Source organism: Xiphophorus couchianus, chromosome 13 (genome assembly GCF_001444195.1).
Source record: "Xiphophorus couchianus chromosome 13, X_couchianus-1.0, whole genome shotgun sequence".
NCBI classification, from domain to species: Eukaryota; Metazoa; Chordata; class Actinopteri; order Cyprinodontiformes; family Poeciliidae; genus Xiphophorus; species Xiphophorus couchianus.
This window is the reverse complement of record NC_040240.1, coordinates 19049456-19063877: the sequence shown is the minus strand read 5'-3', so window position 1 is coordinate 19063877 and position 14422 is coordinate 19049456. Positions and strand designations below refer to the sequence as shown.

At 37.4% G+C, this 14422-nt stretch overlaps 2 protein-coding genes across 4 annotated transcripts in view; both read left to right on the top strand.

Moving 5' to 3' along the window:
- The window catches only part of LOC114155762 (gastrula zinc finger protein XlCGF8.2DB-like), a 723567-nt gene that overhangs the window by 454585 nt on the left and 254560 nt on the right, over window positions 1–14422 (top strand). The window lies entirely within an intron of this gene.
- On the top strand, window positions 8747–13249 carry LOC114155768 (zinc finger protein 260-like). Of its 3 annotated transcripts, none has more exons than XM_028035839.1 (3): window positions 8747–8952; window positions 10865–12631; window positions 12716–13249. In XM_028035839.1, the coding sequence occupies exons 1-3, from the start codon at window positions 8889–8891 to the stop codon at window positions 12982–12984; spliced, it is 2100 nt and encodes a 699-aa protein (XP_027891640.1). In that variant the 5' UTR covers window positions 8747–8888; the 3' UTR covers window positions 12985–13249. The 3 variants fall into 3 exon arrangements, with proteins under 3 accessions (XP_027891640.1, XP_027891639.1, XP_027891638.1); XM_028035838.1 differs by having other exon boundaries at window positions 10865–11984; window positions 12069–13248; XM_028035837.1 differs by having other exon boundaries at window positions 10865–13249.

Genomic DNA, 14422 nt, shown 5'->3' with positions numbered 1-14422 from the left:
AGCTGGGGCTACAATGTAGCTTACCACCATCAACATGTAAAGTACTTTGGCATCCTCTGCACTAGATAAATCACTATACATACATTTACCATTGATAATACACTTGCATTTTGTCTGTGTGTTCCCTCACCTGGACACGGTTCACCGGGCCCCACTCTGGAGTCAGGCCTGGAGGGGGTGTACGATGGCGAGCGCCTGATGACTGGGCTCTTACCCTTGGAGCCCAGCCGTTCTCAGCTTGAAGAGGAGACATGGGTCTCCCCTCCCATGGGCCCACCACCTGTGAGAGGGGCCAAAGGTCTTGGGTGGAATGTGTGATGGGTGGCGGCCGAGGGAGGGGGCCCTGGCAGTCCAATCCTCGGTTGCAGAAGCTGGCTCTTGGGATGTGGAATGTCACCTCTCTGGTGGGGAAGGAGCCGGAGCCAGTGTGTGAGGTTGAGAGGTTCCAGGTAGAAGCAGTCGGTCTCACCTCGACCCATGCCTCTAGTTCTGGAACCAATGTCCTTGAGAGGGGCAGGACATACTTCCTCTTTGGAGTTGCCCATGGTGACAGGTGTCGGGCAGGAATGGGCATACTTGTTGCTCCCCATCTCGGCGCCTGTAAGTTAGGGTTTACACCTTGTGAATGAGAGGGTAGCCTCCCTCTGCCTACGGGTGGGGGGACGGGTCCTGACTGTCATTTCTGCTTAACGACAGTTCAGATTACCCACGTTTCTTGGAGTCCTTAGAGGGAGTAATGGAGAGTGCTCTTTCTGAGGAGTCCCTTGTTCTGCTGGGGACTTCAACGTTCATGTGGGCAGTGACAGTGAGACCCGGAGGGGCCCCCCCGATCTGAACTCGAGTAGTGTTCTGTTGTTGGACTTTTGTGCTCGTCACGGATTGTCCATAACGAACACCATGTTCAGGCATAAGGGTGTCCATATGTGCACTTAGCACCAGGACACCCGAGGCCACAGTTCGATGATCGACTTTGTCATCCTTTCATCGGATCTGCGGCCGCATGTCTTGGACACTCGGGTGAAGAGAGGTGCGGAGCTGTCCACTGACCACTACCTGGTGGTGAGTTGGCTCCTGTGGTGGGGAGGATGCCGGTCAGACCTGGCAGGCCCAAACGTGTTGTGAGGGTCTGCTGGGAACGCCTGGTGGAATCGCCTGTGAGACGGAGCTTTAACTCCCATCTCCGGCAAAACTTTGAACATGTTCCGGTGGAGGTGCGGTACATTGAGTCTGAGTGGACCGTGTTCGGTGCCTCCATTGCGGAGGCGGCTTATCGGAGCTGTGGCCACAAGGTTGTCAGTGTATTTAACAAGTTATTTACTTGTTTTAAATAGTTGACAGTGTTTTTTTTTTTGCTTGTCATATATGTGATTGCAGTAAACTCAGAAAAATATGCATTATGCTAAAGTTTCTTTCTCTCTACTAAAATGTATGAACTTTCAAATTGATCTATGTTATGAATTTGTACTGTTAAATTCTGTGCTTTTTATGTCTTGTAATACGCAACAAGGGTCAAATTACACATTAAAAACAGATGTTCGATACGATAAGGTTTTATATGACGTCATTACAACAGATGGCCGATGCCATAACGCTCGATTATTTATTTGGGTGGGGCTTTTTAATCCATCGAACTCGATAAAAATTTCACATAAGCTTACATCCTTATTTTTTCTATGTACAAATAATCTCTAAGCTTCTCTTTAAAACAAAATGACATTGTAACTTATTCTGTTATTTGTTTCAAGTTATATTAACCAGTATAACTCTACCTATGTAAAAGCTTAATGAATAAATGAAAAATAATTACTTTTAATATACATTATGAATTAATATTCATACATTGATTGTTCTTGATTTTAGAAAGTATGGTTGATTATTATTGTCTTCAATAATTTAGTGTTTCTTGGGTCTTAGTTGTATTTTTCTCTTTTCTGCTGCAGCTGTTTTCTATTATTACTATGAAAAGACTTTAGGTTTTTCAAAGAGAACTGGCACTGTATGAGAAATCTTTAGATGTGATGATCGTAAGATCCACAAGGTGGCGGTAATGCAATGACATGAATGAACGACAGTCATAAAATCCCGAAGAAGATAAAGAATTTTTTTTTTTTTTTTTTTTTTTAAGTTGCGTCCTGATCCACACTCCGTACCAGTAGGTGGCGGTAATGCACACCATTAAGTTGCTTGCCAACCGCCATTAAAAACAAAAAGAAGAAGAAGACAAAGAAAATGGCGCATGATCTGTTTTGTTTAATGTTTGAGTGTTTCTCTAAAAATATCTTCAGTCCAGCTTAAACGAGTTTATCAACGAGCCGTTAACTGCTGCTGAAGAAACATTCACAGAGTTTAAAGAAATCATCGTCAAGTCGGAGGAAGAGATGGATGATCATCGCAGACTGCTGGATTTCTCCCGGAGGCCCCAGATAATCTTACACCGAATAGGTAGGAACCAGCAGCGTTTGGACCCGGTGTTATGCCGAGAAACGCATGGCCTGTCGCGCACCGGGCCACGGTCCGTTTTTTAAAAATGTCTTCAAACGAGCTACACTCCATATCAGTAGGTGGCGGTAATACTACTTAAAGTTTTTTGCCAACCATCAAGAAAACGACGACGAAGAAGCAGCAGAAGACAAAGACTTCAATCCAGTTTAGAGGAGTTTACGAACAAGCTGCTAACTGAAGGAACAACAACAATTTAAAGAAATAATCGTCAAATAGGAGGAAGAGATGGATGATCCGCGCAGACTGCTGGATTTTTCCCGAACCCCCCAGATAATTTTACACCGAATAGGTAGGAAACCTGAGCGTTTGGATGCAGGTTAAGGTCTTAACCAGGGATTGGGCAATCCTGGTCCTCCAGGGCCGATGTTATGCATCTCTTATTTGTCTCCCTGGTCCAACACACTTGGGTCCAACAGCTGAATCACCTCCTAAGTGCAGTCAAGTTCTGCTAACGACCTCATTATTTGACTCAGGTGTGTTGAAGTAGAGACACATCTAAAGGTTGCAGGAAACTGGCCCTGGAGGCCTGGAGTTGCCCATCTCTGGCTTAACCCCTTCAATCCCACCGGCAGGAAAAAAAAAATAGGTTATTATCTTTTAGTAACTGTTCCTGTATAATGTTTTGTTAACAGACAAATGAATGCAGACATCACAACAATGCTGTGAAAATCGCTTATTTATATATAGAGAAGATATACCTCAGCTGTACTACTGGCTGTATTTCCTTTTTTAAAAATCTCTCCCACTTGTGTAACTACCGAGACTTGTTTTCAAAAACAGGAGAGTTATGAACAGTGGATCGCAAGACTAGTAAAGTAAGAAGCATAAAAAATAATATTGGTGTTGGTAGTTGTAAAATTGAATAATGATTTGTATTAAATAAATTGTAGTGCCGATTGTTCGTCAAAACATCTTATAAAGTCTTAGATCTACATTTAATTTATTTATCGGTTTACTTAGTCTTAGTCTAAGATCTTATAATATCTTAGAAAAGCCCAGTCAACAAGCCACTGCTGCCCTAAGGTGACGCAAAAGAAGTCCAATGTCCAAAAAACTTGAAGGTTGTTTTTATGATTTATTTTTTCCAGTTTCCAGGCAAATAACAAAGATCAAACTTTTCACTGTTTCCTGCTGCCTCTCTGTCTCTGGTTGAAATCCACAAGCCCAACCTACTGCATGCTGGTCTTATACCAGTCCCTGTAATTATAGAAAATGGACCCACAGTTCTAAAGAAATGCATAAAATAACTAATTGGCAACATACAAATAAACTGCAAATAAACCCCCAAAATATACAGTGGACAAAAAATAAATGTTAACATATTTCAAAGTAATAAAAATAAAGAATAGCTCAAAAATAAGTAAGATCTAAAAATAACATTTACTTTTAAATATCATTAATGAACACTAAATGATTTCATAATAAATAAAAAATAATTTATGAAATCTGGTCATTTGATAATTTTCTAAATGTCAAATGACCTGTCTGCACTCTTGAGTTTTCAAGTGCGTTATTTTGTTCATTTCAGTCTGACACGCTAAAAGTCTTTTATCATTTACTTTAATAAATGGTATGTTTATTCAGGTCAACAATAAAGTTAACAATTCCTCTTTTTTCTGTTTTCTTGTCCAGATTGCTTGGAGCATAAAGTTCATAGCCAGGAGAGGAGCTCCACTCTGGAAAAGGAGGAGTTGGAACCTCTGCAGGTTAACCAAGATGACAAAGTGGTCGCCCAGGAAGCTGCTGAAGCTGAGAACCAAGATTGGAAAAGAAGAAAACCTTTCTCATGCGTCACCTGTAAAAAGCGTTTTCCTTTCAAATCTCGCTTTGTTGCTCACATGAGAACTCATACTGGTGAAAGGCCGTTTTCATGTGTGACCTGTGAAAAATGTTATAAGGTAAAATCTCAATTAACTCAGCACATGAGGACTCACACAGGTGAAAAGCCATTTTCATGTGAGACCTGTGGTAAATGTTTTCATCAAAAACAGCTTTTAACTCAGCACATTGCGATTCACACAGGTGAAAAGCCTTTCATGTGTGTGACTTGTGAAAGGCGTTTCACTTTAAGATCTACTCTCGATGTTCACATGAGAACTCATACGGGTGAAAAGCCATTTTCCTGTGGGACCTGTGGAAAGTGTTTCACTGTTAAACATTCTCTCGATGTTCACATGAGAACTCATACGGGTGAAAAGCCATTTTCCTGTGGGACCTGTGGCAAACGTTTTTCTGACAAACGTACTTTAACTTGTCACGTGGTGATTCACACCGGTAAAAAACCGTTTTTATGTGTCAACTGTGAAAAATGTTTTAGAGAAGAATCTCAATTAACTCAGCACATGATAATTCACACAGGCGAAAAGCCGTTTTCATGTGAGACCTGTGGTAAATGTTTTCATCGAAAACAGCTTTTAACTCAGCACATTGGGATTCACAAAGGTGAAAAGCCATTCATGTGTGTGACTTGTGAAAGGCGTTTCACTTTAAGATCTACTCTCAGTGTTCACATGAGAACTCACACTGGTGAAAAGCCATTTTCCTGTGGGACCTGTGGTAAAAGCTTTCCTCAAAGACGGAATTTAACTCACCACATGAGGAGTCACACCGGTGAAAAGCCTTTTCTGTGTGTGACTTGTGGACAGGGTTTTTGTAAGAAACAGTCTTTAACTTATCACATGAAGATTCACACTGGTGACAAGCCATTTTCTTGCGTGTCCTGTGGAAAATGTTTTCGTCTAAAAAGTTTTTTAACTCAGCACATGACGATTCACACAGGGGAAAAGCCTTTTTCGTGTGTGAACTGTGGAAAATGTTTTCGTCAAAAAGCGCAATTAACTAAGCACATGATGATTCACACCGGTGAACACCCCTTCTCATGTGGGACCTGTGGAAAAAGTTTTCGTCTAAAAAGCCATTTAACTCAGCACATGAAGATTCACACAGGCGAGAAGCCTTTTGTGTGTGGGATTTGTGAAAAGCGTTTTGTTTTCAAATGTGTTCTCAATGCTCACATGACAACTCATACGAATGAAAAGCCGTTTTCATGCGAGACCTGTGGAAAATGTTTTAGTAGAAAACACGTTTTAACTAAGCACATGATGATTCACACAGGTGCAAAGCCTTTTGTGTGTGTCATCTGTGGAAAGTGTTTTCGTCTAAAACATCATTTTAATTGGCACATGAGGAGTCACACAGGTGAAAAGCCGTAGAAGTGTTTTTCATGTGTGAGCTGTGTTAAAGTTACTATAAAAGTAATTTGGATAAAAACTAAAGTTATAGAATGAAGGGCTTTCTTTTCCATAAAATGGAGATGGAGAAATTGTGTAATTTATTAAATGTGATATTTTGAATCTTGAACATTTGGATGCTTAGAGATGTGCATCCCTGAAACTTTTTCCTTGAGTGATATTTTGGTTTTTTTGCTGGCATATTGTCCAGTGAAAAGGTTCGTGCTTTAAAACTGTCTATGGAGCCTCCGATACACAAATGTTGATCTATTTGCTGTTGTCCTTCTGCATCCCTGAAAGGCGTCTCCATTCAATATGGGAGACATTAAGAGAGTTTGACCGGACATGGACATGGGTCGATGGGATTTACTTTAATACATTTATAATCAAAAATATAATGTGCGGTTGTGCACTAATCATAATTTTTCCTTAATGGCTTTGCAATTTCAAATATTTGTATACAGAAAAATCTTTGATGTGTTTAAAGCAAAACTAGATAGAAATTGATGCTGTTATTTGTTTCAAATATTAACCAGCCTTATGTTAACTATGTAAAAGCTTTTCAAATAAGTTAAAATACCTTTGAACTGAACAGAAAATGTAATATTCATTCACTTTTTAAAATGCATTTATTATTCTTGATTGTACAAGTGATTATTGTCTACAATAATTTGGAGTGTATCTTGTCTTGTATTATTTTTGTCTTTATTATTGCTGCAGCTGTCTTATTCAAGATGACTATCTTTTAATGCTGAAACTAATTTAATCTCTACACATGCAGATATGTATTTAATGGCTTAAAAAGAAACTACAACACTGCATTTCCTGTGGAAATGCAGTGTGTGTTGAATGCTACTGCAGAATATTGCAGGGATATTTGAATTTTAGTTCAGAATGTTGCATAATATTGCTTACAAAGGTAAAGTATAATATCATATATTGAATAATTTTAGGATTCAAGAGAGTAATGACATTTAAACCATAGTGCAGTAATGGATGCACTAGTGCATAGTGCAAACCCATTACTGGATTTGCACTGAGGAGGGTTCTGTTGCTGGTTTATACTGTGCTGTAAAAACCAGTTCACCTCCATACAGATTTCCTCTCTTTGCTTTTTGTTGCACTGAAATGATCCAAATCAGGATTGGAAAACAGCAGAAGGCTGATTCACAAAAGTAGGATTACAGAATCCAGGATAAGAGATAAAATAAGACTTGACGTGCCATCAGTTCATCCTGGTTTTATATGTTTAACAAAAACCAAACGAAGAACATCCTTTGAAGGGTTAGAAGAATTTTACATTAAACTCAAGAGAAACAACTGATTGCACTTTCGGAAACTATTTCTAGAGATGTGTGAAATTTTGGAGTATTGTAGAAAAACAAAAATCTAGAACTCTGTTGTAATCTGATATTTTGTCTGGCAAAATTCTTTATTCGTAAGCAAAGAGAGCAATGATCATCCCCAGTTTTTGACAATTTTTAAAATCCGAATTGTATTTGTATTTGGAATCTCTAAAATATATTGAAATATATGAATACTGGACTGAAATGTTAATGGAATTGCTCACCGATACATGTTAAACCTAAAATATTCATCCCTTTGTTGCAGTTTTAGTTATTATTATATTTTATACTGTATCTGTAATGTTTTTGTGTTTCCATTTATAAGTCTGTCTCTGCTGTGCTCTCTAAATAGCATAGCATAGTATTGTAAATGGTGCGGGTTTTTTTTAAACTTTTGCATGCATGAAGGAATAAAAACAACAACCAAAGTCTCAAAATTAAATAGAATTAAAATTAAATTAAATTTGGGTGATTCTCATGTGTCATCTGTGATTTGACTTTCAAATCTGTTTTTGATGCTCACATAAGAACTCATACGGGTGAAAAGCCTTTTTCATGTGTGAACTGTGGAAAATATTTTAGTAAAAAATATTGTTTAACTCAGCATATGATGATTCACACAGGTGAATCAGATTATCAGATATTAGGAAAAGAAAAATTACAGATATTTGCCAAGAATTTTACAATAGAATACAGAATAAATATAATGATTATTTTTTAATTGTATACTGATGGTTCACAAGCTCCAAAAACTGAAGTTTCTAGTGTTACAGTAGTGATTCCTGGATTAAAGATTAACATTTAATAAGGAACATCTGATTATTTGAGTATATATGTAGTAGATTTATGTGCTACATTAGTAGCTTTAGAAAGGGTGGAGGATACTAATTTAATAAAATAATAGTTTGTAGTGATTCATTATCTGCAATGTTGACTGTATATTGAAAACGGAAGTACAAATAATCCCCAAAATATATTATTTTAGGTTATGGTTGTTCATCATAGACTAACAAAACAAAAATGTCATATTATTTTGGAGTCCTGCTCATGTAGGTATTTTGGGTAATGAAAGATCAGACAGGTTGGCTAAGAAGGCTGTTAAAAAAGAAGATTTTGATATGACAATAAAATGATCTAAATCTGAAGGCAAAAGTAAGAAGTTATAGAAAAAGAGGTGGGAAAATTAAAAAAAAGGAAGACATTTGGATACAAAATACAGTTTATATTATGAGAATTAGATGAATAAACAGGAAAGAGAAGATAATTATAAATAGAATAAGAACTGGTCATAGTTTTTTGATTGGCACTAAGATGGGGAAACATCTTACTGGTTTATGTAATTGGTGTAATACTGGATAAACGATTGAACATGTTTTTATTAGTAGTAAAAATATGTGAATCAAAGAAGATTACTGAATATGGAAACAGGTTTTAATAGAAAATTGAAATCTGAGAATGTGGTTGCTCAGTTAAATAGAAATGAAGGAAAAGGAAAGATATTTAGTTTTGTTTTTTTAAATACTTTTTAAAAATACTCGGCTTATTAATATAATTTGAGGAATAAGTATTGAGATCCAAGAGGTGGCAGTAGTGCACCAATAATGGACACAAGCTGCCGATAAAATCAATAGAAGAAGAAGAGGAATAAGAAGAGGGGTGGGAGAAGAGGAAGCGGAAATGAGAGAAGATGGCGTCTGGTTTGTTTCGTCGAATGTTGGAGAGTTTTCTAAAAAGTTTATCAACGAGCCGTTAACTGCTGCTGAAGAAACATTCAGAGTTTAAAGAAATCATCGTCAAGTCGGAGGAAGAGATGGATGATCATCGCAGACTGCTGGATTTCTCCCGGAGGCCCCAGATAATCTTACACCGAATAGGTAGGAACCACCAGCGTTAAGGTCTAAATGTCTGAAGTTTCTATATGGGGGTCATTTTACTAACGGTTTCCTTCCCTTATAAATGTTTTGTTAACCTGAACATGAACGCAGAAATCTCAATTATGCTGTGAAATTTTCTTATTTATGAATAGAGAAAATGGAACCAATGACCTCAGTTGTTTTTGTAATTCCTGAGACTTGCATTCGAAAATAGGAAATATATGAACATTAATGCATCGCAGGGCTAGTAAACAGTAGAGAAATAATTGTGGTGTTAGTAGGTGTAAAATTTAATAATAATTTGTAATAAATAAATTGTAGTATCGATTGTTTGTCAAACATCCTATAAAAGTCCAATCAACAAACCACTGTTGCAGTGAAGTGTTGGTAAAAGAAGAAGTCCATTGTCCATAAAACCTGAAGATTGCTATTGTGGTTTATTTTTTCCAGTTTGGCAAGCTAGTAACGGAGATAAAACTTTTCATTTTTTCCTACTTCCTCTCCTGCTCTGGTTAAAAAAAAGAGAGATTCATAAAGTTCAAATAATGGCAGCGGTAGCAGCACTTCCGGTGACTCCTGCCACAACCTTCCACGGTTTCCGGTGGACCTGCCACAGCTTAGTAGCTGCAGCTTCCAGCTTCGGTGACACCACGGGCTGCACGAAGCTGAAGTTAGTTTCCAGTTGTAGCTTCCGATTCGAGAAATTCCTAAAGGACTATTACAACTAATTGCGTGTGGGGGGGCGGATTACATTTTTTGTCATGGGGCCCAGGATTTCTGTCAGAGCCCCTTTTTGTTGGCATTTCTGTCAGAAGGAGAGTCAGTGCTTCATCCAGCTGCAGCTCATTTCAGAGTTCATGAAGAACTGTTTTTGTATACTCATTTAATTGTATGTTTGGATAAGAGTAGTCAAACGGCATTCATCAGCAGCAATCAACTGCAAAAAATTTAATCAAAGATATATATGATGAAATCAATTTCAATCTATCACATCTCTCCCTAACCTCTGTTGCTGAGCTCGCTGGAGGTATATTTTGCGAGACAGAGAACTGGACCACAAACACCAGCCCAGCTCATTCTCTCAGTGGTCACAGTTCATCTATTCAGTGTGCTTTTGCGCTCAGCGCCCTCCAGTCTCACTTTTCCTTTTCCCCGAATGCTCAGCTTTCACTTCCTTACCCTGCTGAACCGTTAACCGCAATTATAGGTCTACTGTTGAAGTCGGCACTTTAACTGAGATTAGATCATATGTCACCGAATCAGTGGCGGATGTATGTCTACCTTTTTTTGTGTGTTTTTGTTCAAAATAAAATAATTCATATTCCACCTGACACAGCAGCAGTGGGTTGTGTCACCAAAACTAGAAGCCATTATTAAGCTGTGGCAGGTCATGGCAAGTTGTGGCAGGTGTTACCAGAAATGCTGCTATTGCTGCCACTGCCATGATTTGAACTTGGCCCTGCTGAAAAAAAACCCACAGGCCCAACCAGGTGCATGCTGGTCCTATACCAGTTTCTATACTTGCAGAAAATGTGCCTGTCTAACTTAGAAAAGTAAATATCAAGAACAAAAAATGAACATAGAAATAAACTCAGTGAATAAATCCCAAAAATATAAAGTCAACTAAGAATACATTTTAACAAAATTCGGAGTAAGAACAATAAAGAATAAATAGCTCCAAAAGTGAATATCTAAAAATGTTAAAATGTACTCAAATTATAATGCTTACAATAACTGATTTCATAATAAATAAATATTTTTTTAATACGAGCTGAATTTGTCAACTGATCTGTCAAAGCTCTTGAATTTTCGGTGGCCTTTTTTTGTGATTTCTGTCTTGAATGGTGAAAGTTATTCCTCGTGTTCTTCAGTAAAGTTAACAATTGCTCTTTTTATCTGTTTTCTTATCCAGATTACCTGCTACATGATGTTTATAAGGAGAAGCTATGTGACCAAGAGAAGAGCTCCACTCTGGACCAGGAGGAGTTAGAACCTCTGCAGGTAAAACAGGAAGAGCCAGAAGATCAACAGATAAAAGAAGAGCAGGAGGATCTAAAACATGAGCAGATAAAAGTGGAAGAGAAAGAAGTTTACTGCAGTCAGGCTGAAGAACAGATTGAATTAAAACAGGAGACTGATACCTGCATGGTGGTTCCTGTTGGTGAGCAAACAGACCACACTGAATCAGAACCAAACAGGAACCAAGTCATCTTCCAGGAAGCTACTGAAGCTGAGAACCAAAATCAGGAAAGAAGAAAACCTTTCTCATGTGACATCTGTGAAAAGTGTTTTGCTTTCAAATCTGCTTTTGATGCTCACATGAGAACTCATACGGGTGAAAAACCATTTACATGTTTGACTTGTGGAAAATGTTTCTGTCAAAAACAGAATTTAACTGAACACTTGAATATTCACACTGGTGAAAAACCGTTTTCATGTGTGACCTGTGGAAAATGTTTTCGTTTAAAACAGACTTTAACTAAGCACATGAATATTCACACAGGTGAAAAGCCTTTTTCATGTATGAACTGTGGAAAAAGTTTTCGACTGAAAGAGCAATTAACTCCGCACATGAGGATTCATACAGGTGAAAAGCCTTTTTCATGTGTTAACTGTGGAAAAGGTTTCACTGTCAAATATGATCTCGATGTTCACATGAGGATTCATACAGGTGAAAAGCCTTTTTCATGTGAGAACTGTGGAAAAAGTTTTAGTCTAAAACGGACTTTAATTATGCACATGAGGATTCACACCGGTGAAAAGCCTTTTTCTTGTGTGAACTGTGGAAAAAGTTTTAGTCAAAAAGAACATTTAACTCAGCACATGAGGAGTCACACCAGTGAAAAGCCTTTTCCATGTGCGAACTGTGGAAAAATTTTTAGTCGAAAACAGAATTTAATTCAGCACATGATGATTCACACTGGTGAAAAGCCTTTTTCATGTCTTACCTGTGGAAAAAGTTTTAGTCGAAAACATCATGCAATTCGGCACATGAGTAGTCACACCAGTAAAAAGCCTTATTCATGTGTGACGTGTGAAAAGCGTTTCTTCGTCAGATCTGCTCTAAATGTTCACATGAGAACACATAAAGGTGAAAAGACTTTTTCTTGTCTGAGCTGTGGAAAAAGTTTTAGTCTAAAACAGAAATTAACTCAGCACATGACGAGTCACACAGGTGAAAAGGCACTGTCATGTGTTAACTGTGGAAAAACTTTTAGTCAAAAACAGCATTTAACTCAGCACATGAGGATTCATACAGGTGAAAAACCTTTTTCATGCGAGAACTGTGGAAAAAGTTTTAGTCAAAAACAGCATTTAACTCAGCACATGAGGAGTCATACAGGTGAAAAACCTTTTTCATGTGTAACCTGTGGTAAGAGTTTTACTGCTAAATCTTCTCTCGGTATTCACATGAGAACTCATACTGGTGAAAAGCCTTTTTCATGTGGGAAATGTGGAAAAAGTTTTAGTCAAAAACAGAATTTAACTAAGCACATGAGGAATCACACCGGTGAAAAGCCTTTTTCATGTGTACAATGTGGAAAGTGTTTCGCTATCAAATATTTACTCTATGTTCACATGAGAACTCACACAGGTGAAAAGCCTTTTTCTTGTTTGAACTGTGGAAAAAGTTTTTGTCTAAAAGGGCAATTAACTCAGCACATGGAGATTCATACAAGTGAAAAGCCTTTTTCATGTGTACAATGTGGAAAGTGTTTTGCTATCAAATATTTACTCAATGCTCACATGAGAACTCATACAGGTGAAAAACCTTTTTCATGTCTGAACTGTGGTAAGAGATTCACTGGTAAATCTTCTCTCAATGCTCACATGAGAACTCATACAGGTGAAAAACCTTTTTCATGTGGGAAATGTGAAAAAAGTTTTTATCAAAAACAGAATTTAAATAAGCACATGAGGATTCATACTGGTGAAAAGCCATTTTTATGTCTGAAATGTGGAAAATGTTTTAGTCAAAAATATCATTTAACTCGGCATGTAATGATGATTCACACCAGTGAAAAGCCTTAGAAGTTCACTACAAAGCATTTGGATAAAAATGTGTTATTTACTAGAGGGCTATCTATAAAATCTATAAAGTGGTGACATTTTTTAATTAAGTTGTTAAATGTGATAGTTTGGATCTTGAAATTTGGATTCTTAGAAATGTGCATCTCTGAAACGTTTTCCTTGAGAGACATTTTTTTTTGCTGTTTTGTAATTGTTTTGCTTACAAAACCATTGATTTTATTGATTCTACTCATTCTGGTTTTTATTACTTATTCATGCCTTAAAATAAGTAATTATGTTTGGATTAAAAACATTTAATCATTCTTATTCAGTGTTATTCATTTATGCATTATAACAAGTAATCATCACACAAAGTTTTAATATTCCAGAATCTTATTGTAGCACTCATATTAACATTATATTATTGTGCTTTTCATGCTTCTTGGGATTTATTTGAACATCGTTACTTCTGCAAAAGCACAGGTTGGACCAGTGAAAAGGTCAACTTGCAGTCTCGATGCTCTCTGTGCTATCGCTTACACTGTAGCTGCAGCCTGTAAGAAAAGAAACACTCTTGATGGGGAGCTGAGGGAAGTTGACACCCCACCCATGTGAAAAATACAGCAAATAGACTGAGTGGTTAGAGGGTGTAATCTTAAATTTAAAAAGCAGGTAAGATCAGATGGGAGAAAATGCCCTGTAATGAAAAAGATTAGATGGTGATGGTTTGTATCAAATTTTCTACATAAAGACACATTGTCAAGAAAAACCGAGATCATCCCACTTCCCATGCTGGAGATTTTAGTTTAACAGTAACAATAAATAAAGTTATCTTTAAATTTAATCACACAAGTGACATCTAGGCCCACCATTAGATTTAAACTTCAATAAAATCAATCTGGTTGTTTATGTCACTGTATCTGAACACACATCAAGCTGTGTGCAATGTATGTTTGCTCAATAAAAATGTTCAATAACTGGAGTAGGGAGCTACAGACATGATCAGAGCTGCAGAGATATAAGTGCAGAACCCCAGGAGCACCACCGTAGCTAAAATCATCCCCAGAGTCACAAATGTCCCTCCTCAGATGAGGGCCGCAGGTCCCCAGATGCCCCAAAGCCAGACACTCCCGCAAACCAGAGACAAAGTCTCTCAGGACAGTCAGCAGCTTTAGAGTGTAGCTAATATATTCCTAGATTTAAATTCTCTTCTTTTAGACTAATAAAAATGAAGCTATAAAAAAGCTAATGTTATAAAGTCAAAACTGTTCCAATCTCTGGGTTAAAGTATAATTTTCAGGGAACACATAAAGCAGTAGCAAATGCAGATAAATAATGCATTAAAAGCAACATTTATAGAGGTGTCAGAATAAATCTGAGTTTACAAAGAGCAGAGGGAAAACTCAGAACTAAGAGATAATTATGTGTAGATTTAGAATTTCTGACTGTTCTTATTTGG

Bases quoted from the DNA above. Each gene is read 5' to 3' on its own strand.
- LOC114155768 (XM_028035837.1), top strand. From the start codon at position 8,889: ATGGATGATCATCGCAGACTGCTGGATTTCTCCCGGAGGCCCCAGATA. The intron at 8,953-10,864 runs GTAGGAACCACC...TTTCTTATCCAG, and splicing joins GATAATCTTACACCGAATAG to ATTACCTGCTACATGATGTT.